Here is a 10432-nt window from a genome sequence, read left to right as displayed (position 1 = left end):
GACTCGATGGAGAGTTCTTCCATTGGTGGTGAATCATCCTCATCACCTTTGGCCTCTTCCGAAGAGAAGGAGATCAGCAAAGAAGAAGAAGAGGTGGAGAGTGGAGCTTTGGGGTGTTTAGATTGCCTAGAGGAGTCCCTTCCTGTCAAGTAAGCCCTTTGAATCAATTTGATCCTTAATTATATATATTAACTCGTGAGTTTGACTGGTTCTCAGTTCATGGCTTTCTTATCAATTTCCACAGGAGAGGATTATCTTTGTTCTTCTCAGGAAAATCCAAATCATTCACCAGTTTGTCAGATGTGGCCAACATGACTGCAAACGATCTGACAAAATCGGAGAACTCCTTCAACAAGCGAAGAAGAATTCTCATCGCAAACAAAGTGAGGAGAACTCCTTCCTATAGGTCACTCATCGGCATGTCATTACTGTCACCACCACCATTATTTCAAAATCACATCTCAGAAGAAGCTGGCGAAGCTGATGAAGAATCACAAAGCAACAAAGAAAAGAACAACTCCAAGTGTTTCGGATCCAATAGGTCCTTCTCATTATCTGACCTACAACATGCTTAGTTTCATCGAGGATATTGCTGATAAAGTTAGAGAAAAAGATCGGCATTCCTCTGATTGAGATTTGGGTCGGGGTTCTGATTAAAATTTGTAATAAGAACAAATCGGGGGATTGTGCTAATTAATGGTGTCATCCTTTAGGATCCTATTCTGCTTGCTTCTTTATCAGTGACCTACTCGGTGGGGATTAGATAAGTCCCCCCCACCAATAAAAGCTGATGGGTGCCAACTGCCCTCACAACTTGTGTTTAATCTACATGCACGAGATATACATATAATTTACCGTAATGTAATACAAATTATATCCAACTTAATGACTTCGAATACGCCGCATCATCATGTAAAAGCAGCGGCGATGTTCGAAGCTCTTGCCCTAAAAGAAAGGGGGCGGTTTTGAAGGAACGCACCCGAGTTGTTGCGATCGAGAAGGATGGAGAAAACAGAGGAGTGAATACGACAGGTTCTTCCAGGGAAGATCGAGTCGGGGAATCCGGCGATGACGCAGGCGTGCGCGTATTCGATGACGCCCGACGGCGACTTTGTGATCGACTTCCTCTGAGGCGAGTTCGGGAAGGACGTGGTGGTCGCGGTGGATTCTCCTGACACGGATTCAAGATGGGGAGGATGTTGGGAAGGTTCGTCGCATGCTCGCAGAAATGGCGATCGACGGGAAGCAGAGGAAGTGGAGATCTCGCAGAATGGGAACGCTTCGACGAGCACGCGTCGTCTAGTGAATTTCCTTTTTTCGACGGGGGAAACTGCAAAACTGCCGCTGTTCCCGGCATCCTGCGGAGGAGAAATGATATGCCGATGGAAAGGAAGACACGTAACTCTCAGGATACATTTCCTACGTGGAAAAACAATGTGAAGAAAAAAAAAATAGAATGACATCAAATGTTTTCTTGAATCGAACGTAACCTAAAGTCAGTGTTTTTTTTCACCAGCGTCTTCTTCCGCCCCAACTGCTGGCAGACGATTGCGCCGGTTGCCTTGCCGAGTGCTTGCCAAACGATAAGCTCCGCTTGCTGGCGCAGCCCCCGGAGCAGGATCAACGCCTTCTCCCTTTCCCTAGACGGTATCTCCTTCTGCATCTTCCCATGTATGTTTCTTTTGAATAAATTTCATGGTTCATTATCTTGCTTAAAGGGTAACTTGGTTGCTGCGTTGATGTGTATTCATAATAGCAAAAGAAATATACTGAATTTATTTGCATCTTTAGTTTTTGTCAATAATTTTTTGTTTGAATTTAGATGGTAAAATTGTTATGGAGCAATAACTATTAATTAATTGAGTATGATGTGCTAGTGTGGTTGATTCGTCAAACTAAAATGCAATTGATACTCCATAAACTAGGATGTATTTTTTATCTAACAAATCATATGCCCAAGATCTTGATTTTGATATTTAAAAGTTGGGTTCCAAAAAAAGGAGTATCTTACCATTAAATTAAATTAAGTTAAATTAAAATTAAATTAAGCTAAATTAAAATAAAATAAAATTAAGTTAAAGTTAAGTTAAATTAAGGGAAAATTTGCATGCAATCCCCATTAGCAAACATAACTTTGCATGCACTCCCCATTGACAAAATTCTTTGTTTTCACTCCCTAGTCTAATATACTTACCTAATTGCCCTTGATATTTTAAGTATAAAAAATCTAAAAATGAGTATAAATCCTCTTAAATTCAGTACATTAAACTAGAATCTAGTATATTTTCTATCAAATTGAGTACGATTCTTTTTCCACCTCAATTGGATGAAAAATATACTAGATTTTCTTTAAATGATACTCAATTGGATGGAAAATACAGTAGATTTTCTTTAAATGATATTCAATTGGATAAAAAATATACTAGATTTTTTTCAAATGATACTGAATTTAGGAGGAATTATATTAAATAGGAAAAAAATCATACTCAATTAAATAGAAAATATACTCGATTCTAGTTTAAAATGCTGAATTTAATAGAAATTATACTCATTTTTAGACTATTTATACCTAAAATATATAAAGGGCAATTTTAATAGAAAATATACTCGAATATACTAGATTTTATTTAAATGATACTCAATTGGATAGAAAATATACTCATTTTTGGACCTTTTGTACCTAAAAATCTGAGGGGCAATTAGGTCACAATATTTGCATGAGGGAGTTGAAGCAAATAAAACTTTGCATGTAGGGAGTGGAAACAAAGTTTTTTATGAGTGGGGATTGCATGCAAAATTCAAGTTGTCATTGGGGATTTTTCTCTACTTTACCGTTAAATTAAATTAAAATAATTAAATTAAGCTAAATTAAAATTAAATTAAATTAAATTAAACTAAATTAAAATTAAATTAAATTAATTTAAATCAAATTAAAATAAAATTTAAATTAAATTTAAATTAAAAATCTTTCTAATTAAAAAATCATTTTAAAAGTATTTTTTTTTAAAAAACTCTTTTAGAAATTATTAAAAAATCATTTTAAAAATCTTTTTTTAAAAAAATATTTTAAAAATCCTTTTAAAAAATTCCTTTAAAAATATTTTTAAAAAAATCTTTTAAAATTATTTAAAAATCCTTTTTAAAATTATTTAAAAGTATTTTAAAAATCCTTTTAAAAATCATTTAAAAATCTTTTTCCTTTTAAAAATCCTTTTAAAATTACTTAAAAGTATTTTAGAAATCCTTTTAAAAATCTTTTTACAATTATTTTAAAAATTACTTTAAAATTATTTTTAAAATTATTTAAAAATCATTTTAAATCCTTTTAAAATTTTATTTTAAATTTGTTTTTAATATTTCTTTTAAAAATTAGTCTAAAAAAGATTATTTTAACTTAAAAAGAATTTCAGGTAAACTTAAAGTTAAACTAAATCTAAATCTTAATGGAATTATTAACATTTGATTAACTTAAAATTCTAAACTGAATTAAATAATTAATAAGTAAATAATTGAAGTAAAAACTTCAAAAATTAACTCTAATCTAAATTAGACCTAACCTTTAAACTTAATCTTAATTTAACTCAATCAATCTTAATTTTAACATTAGTCAAAATCTTAATTTCGCTGTAATTAAATCATAATTTATCATTATTAACGATTGATTCAAATTGAACCTTAATAAAATTAATACTAATTCTAAACTTAACTAATCCTAATTAAACGTAACTTAAGTTACTTAATCAAAACTTAAAATCAAGTAAATGAAAACAAAATATAAATTATAACTATTATTTTTAAATCCATTGCTATTAAATCAATTAATATGAAATTTAATCAGATAACTCAAGTAAAATAAAAGTTAATCAATAAATTATTGATAATGATTAATTATTATTAAATTTGTAACAAATTACTTATTATTTATTATTGAGAATAATTGATTATTAATTAATTTCAATAATCTAAATTTTATCAAACAATTATAACAAGTGTATAGAAATACTTATGTAAATAATATACTCGATAAACATAAGTATTACTAGCACTGAATCTCTTAAACACTTAGGTAGAAAAATGTGTTAAGACTTTGAAGTTTAACACAAACTTTAGTGTTAACTTAAGTGGAAGTGATAAATTAAGGGGAGTAATAAATTCAGGAGAATATCAAATTTAGAGAGAGAAGTTCAAGGGGAGGATTAATTGTCCCCATACTTATTTTCCCATAATTAAAAATATTTTTTGAAATTAGTTTTGAAAAATATTTCCTTAAAAGCATTTTAAATCCTTTTAAACTAAGTTTTTTTAAAATTGGATCTTACTTAGTTTTGAAAATTGAATTTGAAAATTAATTGAGGGAGAGTCGAGTTGTTAATTGAGGGAGAGTCGAGTTGTTCCCCGAATTCATGCAGCCTCGTTTACCTGCAACCCTTACTCCATGACACTCCCGACCCTGGGTCGTCCGTCTGCAAGTCTCCTCCTAACCCAGTGGCATCCCCGACTTCATGACACTCCCGACCCCTAGTCGTCCATCTCCAAGTTGCCTCTCGACTCGCCGAGGTTCCCAATTCCATGACACTCCCGACCCCGAGTCATCCGTATGCAAGTCGCCTCCAGACTCGACGTCGTCCCCAACTCCATACACTCTTGATCTTAGGTCGTCTGTCTGTAAGTCGCCACTAACTCGGTGGCATCCCTGACTCCATGACATTCTCGACTTTGGGTTGTCCATCTCCATGTCGCTGCCCGACTCAGCGACACCCCCCGACTCCATGACACTCTCGACCCTCGGGTCATCCTTAACTCCGAATAGCCCTCAACCAGGAACAATAAGGGGTGACCTGTTGAAAATAATCCGCGTAGCTGTTATTCTCGGAAGATCATGGGAAACATGATTGTTTCGTCCGAAATGGGGACAACGCCGCTATTTATTTTGAAAAAAAAAAGTGGATAACACACGCGTGAATCTCGAGTTATTTTGGGAAAAGTGGATAACACAGACGTGGATCTTGAGATTTCAGGTTATTTTAGGAAAAAAGGATAACGCTTGCGTGGATCTCGGGATACGTCAAGAATGTGATAATTAGTCGTTGCTCGATAAAAGTAGCCTTACTCTGGCAGCTGTAGGTACATGCAAAAATGCATCAAAAAAACCCTAAGCTCTTTTACGTTATTTTTCATCTACCTTCATTGAAAACTAATTGGAGTGTCAGAGTGACTGCGTTAGGAAACCTCTGGCCATCACTATAACCTTTTTTCTTTCTGATCTCAGCCAGGCTCCAAAAGATCTTCTCACCGATCCTCGTTGTCACTAGACGATTAACGACGAAATTAGCATCTGCGCTAAACACATTAATGGTTCATTCATCGATGCCCTCAATTGTTGGTAGTTTTGAGAGCATGAAACAAAATATAAATAATGCGATAACCACTCACAGTGATCTCCAGAAGAACCGCAACTGAAGACGCCGGTCGATGAAAAGATTGCCGCTGTCAGAAGCACGATCACAGAGTTGCCGGAAAGCACTTCAAGGTTCACGAGCCAAATCCCAAACTCTGGATGCTCTCCCTTTGCTCGCACACCTCTAATCACGATTGCTCTCTGATCACCTTCGTGAAGCTTCAGCTCACCTCGATCTCTCCTTCTGATTGCCTTGGACGGCATCATATATATCAAGCAAGACATCGGTTACAAACCGATGCCTTGATGGCAGCTTTCAATGGAGGAAGATGAAGGTGAATGGGCACCCCTTCATCTTCCCGACGTTGCAACTGATGCAATGTTTAACATCTCCTATTCGTCCAAGTCAATCCATATGGTCACATAGACCATGTCAGTCACATAGACTACAAGGTGATCATGTCACGAAGACCAAAGCAAAATTAGTCACAAAGACTAAATAAGTCACGTAGACTTTATGAGGATCAAGTCACGAAGACAGAGCAAAATTTAGTCACAAAGACCAAATAAGTCACGAAGACCAAAGCAAAATTTAGTCACAAAGACCAAATAAGTCACACAGACTTTATAAGGATCAAGTCACAAAGACCAGATCAGAACACCATTCCATACATTAGGGAAAATGGTTCGTGCGACAGCAACTACAGTGAGCATTCAATTGCTAAGAAGATTGTCACACCTTACTTAGCTGCTCCATAGAACAAATCAGAGACATAAATGTCCATAGAACGAATCAAAAACATAAATGGCTTGCCTTTACCCCAGATTAAATTATTTACATCATCATGAACATCTCTAATCCCTCATATTGACCATATGTTAAGAGCATGTTCAACATCTCCAATCAAACAAATTATTCACAATTACATTTTATGTACTGAACTAAAAATGTAACTGGTACCAGTGAATAAATGTCACAGATGTAAATCAATCTTAATCTTCCTTTTTAGCTAGAATCCATTCATTCTAATCAGTCGCTTTCCTAGTTATGCTCCATAGACCGAATCATCTATAGCCATTGATAGGATCTTTGCGTTTGACTAGAGGGGGGTGAATAGCCTTTCTTCGATTTTTGACCTACAACTTGTTAGTGGAAGAGAATGGAAGGAAATGAACAAACAAGAAAACAAGAAAGCAATCCTAACTCCCTTTGTTTACTTGGTCTCCACCTCCTTGAGGTGATTAATCCAAGGCACACACTCACACAATCAAGCTCCACTATAAACTTCTCCTTCTCTAATTACAATCGAAGGTGAAGAAACCCTTACACAATCTTTTCTTCCTCTTTACAAAATGAAGATTAGGATCAGAACGAAGAGAGTGAATATCTGTAGACTTGAAGATCACTTGATGAGGACTTTTTCAGTTTTTGAACAGTAGTAGTTTCTCCAAGCTCTAAAAGTTGCTTTTATAGTTTTCCCGATATTAGTCGACTGGTATACCTATCAGTCGACTGATGGGCTTCAACGACACTAAAGATTTGATGAGATTTTGAGCCGCCACTTCATAACGGTCATCTACCAGTCGGCTGGTACTCATACCAGTCGACTGGTGATTAACTCCAATCTGTCTGCTGACCTTCTGTTTATTCTGTCTTGGTATCAGTCGACTGGTGTGGGTACCAATTGACTGGTACCTTATATCTTTGAAATTTACAGCAAACGTACAGTTTTAGATATACATTATTTTACACACTTGAATTACTTCCTTAGCTTAGACTTCATGCCTCCAAGCACCTTCCCTCAACCTTGCGCCCTTAGGATGCTTCCGTCTCCATGACTCCTCATCCTTGCGCTTGCCTTCAAGGTCTACCTTTGGCTTTGTTATGCTAAGTCTCTATTTTGTCAATAGATCGCACCTCCGGAACTTTCCTTGCCAAGTCTTCATACTTGGTCTTCTCTTCATATCTGCTCACTCAATACTTATGTTAGATCACAATTAATGTCCAACTTAAACTAATTTAATCAAACATCAACAATGAGTAATGTCTTGAGCAAGATTGCTCCAACAATCTCTCTCTTTTTGATGTTTGACAAAATTTGTTTAAGTTAGGCCTTCAAATATTCCATAACTATAAGACATGATTATATCCACGAAGCATATAACATGAAGCATGAATGAAGCATAAGCATACAAAGTATCTACATATAACATAAGGCATGAATGAAGCGTAAACATACAAAATATCTAACTGAAACCATCCAAGTCTCCCCCTTTTTGACACACAACAAAAAGATAAAGAAGTATGCTAACAACTCCCCCTGAATCCAGGATATCCTCTAAGAGCAAGAGATAGATAGGGACACATGACAGAAAATAAGAGAAGACACAGCCGAATATAGAGGAACTCACAAACCAGCAATAGAGAAATAGAGAAGCAGCAGCAAATAATAAACGTTAGTCACATAATGTCAGAACAACATGCACCCATCATAGTCAGGAAACCAAGTGTTCGAGATAAACAAAAGATATCACTATCGAAACCAAAACACATCTCGACACTAACTAAAAACTCAGAAGCAACATCCTAGTGATCATCATTGGAAGGAGGAGGGGGAGGAGCCTGGTATGTCAGATCCCAGCGCTACAGCATCACATACACCTCTGCCTGACGCTGCTGAGAAGCAGTCCAATCCTGCCGGAACCCAGGAAACACCTGAAACCCCTGGTGTACTGTCTCCTCCAGCTGAGTCAATCGAGCCTCGACAGTCATAGGAGCTGGATCCGGCGCCAGTGCAGGAGCAGGTACGTCCGCCTCCTCCTCATCGTCAGAATCATCCGCCGCCTGAGCACGCCATACCATCACCCCCTGGTGTCTCTCAATCCCTGCAAGAGATAGCTGGCGGGCTCCGACCTGATCATAGTCCTTAGATAATTGATGTTGTTGACCCCTCATGACATCTATATGCCGAGATGCAAAGAAAAAAGCCAGGAGGTGGCAGTAAGACATGTACAACTTCCCATGGATAGGACTAGAGAAGTGCAAGATGGACTCAAAGACCTGAAGGGCGATGTCGATGTTGAGCCGGTGCTCCAAAGCATACATCATGACCAGATGGGGTAGCCGAATCTTGGCTTGCCCCTAGTGACTATGGGTAAAATACACGCAATAACAATCTTATAAAGAATGTTATTGCGGGCAGACATGCGTGTGGCATCGAAGATGCGCCGCAGAGGAGCTCGGGGGGCATTAAAGTAATACTGATGTATCACTTCGACCGACAAATGAGAGAATGAATCAGTGAAGGGCTCAACAACCGTAGGAAAACAAGTAAAGGAGCTATCAGAAGCCCGACACTCTAAGAAAGATCGGAGAATGCTGGGAGTGAACTCAATGTCGACACCACCTACACGAGACACCCATGCACGACCTCCGCTAGCACTAGGATGCAGATTGTTGTAGAATTCCTTACACATCCAGATTTACCATATGCATGCAATGCACTAACTTATCCAACCCAAAGTATAGAATAGTGTCTATGATATCTGGTACAATCTCAGTAAAATAAGTCTGATTCAGATACCGACAGGGCATTATAGCGAAATCAGTATTCGCGAACCCTTGCCGTGCGGCTTCAGAACGAAATCGATCTGCCGAGGGAATGAGAGCGGACTGCTGGGAGGTCCCCTCACCAGCCCTGCGTTTTTGCATAACCCTAAATGTAGTAATGCAATGCATATGATCCAAATGCAACCCCAAATGAAGAGAGAAAGAACAAACATAGAACAACAAAGCATTAGGGTTTAGATCACAACTGAACTTGAGGAAAACGTGTGAGAAGAATTACATTCGTTCCATAGCCAAGAAATCGAAGAGGGACTGAGTAAGAAGCAGTTGTGGTGAGGAGATGAACGGACTGTCGTCGAGAGGTAGCAGAAGAAACAAAATGGGCAACGAGGGAAGATAAGGGCAGATTGAGGAAGAAGATGAGTTTTAGGAGGCCGGAGAAGACAAGAGACGTCGACGAACTGCTCTGGAACGCAGGCGACAGAAGGAACTAGGGTTTCCATTAGGCCGCCTGTCGCGCGGAAAGATATAAAGACGCGAGGACCAGTCCACTGATGTACATATCAGTCGACTGGTACCTAAAACAGAAACATACAGAACCATTCTGTTCGTAAAATTTACTGTTACCAGTCGACTGGTATCTGCACCAATCGACTGATACCAATATTAGCCCAATTCTGATCCGAATTTCAGAAACTCGCTGATAATTCTACAGACCTCAAAAAAATCTCAAATTTTGTGGAGAGGTCTATTTGAATCATGTCTACTTGGGAAAAATATACATAAAAATATGTCTATCACAGATCCCAAGATTGACACAAGCTTCAAAACTAGTTAGATTATGTAGTATATCCTTGAGTGAAAGTTCCAATTAGGACTTTCCTATAGTTGATGTACCTATGTTAGAACAAAGTTCCTTTCTTGCATGTGTTTATATGGTATTTTGCCACATCATCTTGAATTACATACAATAGGGTATGATACTTGTATCTTTTAAGGAAATATCCAATCATGTTCAAAGAGCTATGTACATATTAATTTTGCACAAGCCTTCCCAATGATTGGTTCAATTAAGGATCAATGTGACTAGATGTCATATTGGCTCACAGTCATGTATCATGACAAACATGTTGAACCAACAACATCATCCTAATCATCTCCCATGATATCTAATTAAAGAAGTACACAAGCAAGGATCCTTAGGTCTATTGTGAGATGCAAAAAAGGGAAATTCATAAGGTGATGTGAAAGCATGTAATGCTATACTCACTATTCTACAAGACACATACCAATTTTTCTCCTAATAAAGGTGAGCTCTACTTCGGGTAAAGGCTTGGTAAAAATATCAGCAAGATTTGATTTAGATTCAACATAAAGTAGTTCAATGTCTCCTCTTGCCACATGATCTCTAATAAAATGATGCTTCACTTCAATGTGCTTTGTTCTAGAGTGATGTACCGGATTTT

General features: G+C 37.3%; 1 protein-coding gene and 1 long non-coding RNA gene across 3 annotated transcripts; both read left to right on the top strand.

Moving 5' to 3' along the window:
• The first annotated feature begins 6 nt into the window (after positions 1–6).
• Positions 7–295, top strand: LOC122017134. The gene is made up of 2 exons (XR_006121276.1): positions 7–149; positions 217–295. It is a non-coding gene; the product is annotated as an uncharacterized LOC122017134 (long non-coding RNA).
• Positions 296–571: 276 nt separating this feature from the next.
• LOC122017133 lies at positions 572–1927 on the top strand. 2 transcript variants are annotated; one of them, XM_042574659.1, is made up of 2 exons: positions 572–1436; positions 1517–1927. In XM_042574659.1, exons 1-2 carry the CDS (start codon positions 1188–1190, stop codon positions 1688–1690), a joined length of 423 nt encoding a protein of 140 aa, XP_042430593.1. In that variant the 5' UTR covers positions 572–1187; the 3' UTR covers positions 1691–1927. The 2 variants fall into 2 exon arrangements, with proteins under 2 accessions (XP_042430593.1, XP_042430594.1); XM_042574660.1 differs by having other exon boundaries at positions 572–1398; positions 1517–1813.
• Positions 1928–10432: the final 8505 nt, after the last annotated feature.

The sequence above is a fragment of the Zingiber officinale genome, chromosome 8B, assembly GCF_018446385.1.
Source record: "Zingiber officinale cultivar Zhangliang chromosome 8B, Zo_v1.1, whole genome shotgun sequence".
NCBI lineage: Eukaryota > Viridiplantae > Streptophyta > Magnoliopsida > Zingiberales > Zingiberaceae > Zingiber > Zingiber officinale.
Note: the sequence above shows the minus strand (reverse complement) of the source record. Positions and strands in the feature narration are given on the sequence as shown.

What these genes read in the sequence shown, in the direction of transcription:
- LOC122017133 (XM_042574659.1), top strand. Translation starts at nt 1,188, where the DNA reads ATGGGGAGGATGTTGGGAAGGTTCGTCGCATGCTCGCAGAAATGGCGA. An exon ending in TTCCTACGTGGAAAAACAAT is followed by an intron (nt 1,437 to 1,516) that starts GTGAAGAAAAAA and finishes TTTTTTCACCAG; the next exon opens with CGTCTTCTTCCGCCCCAACT.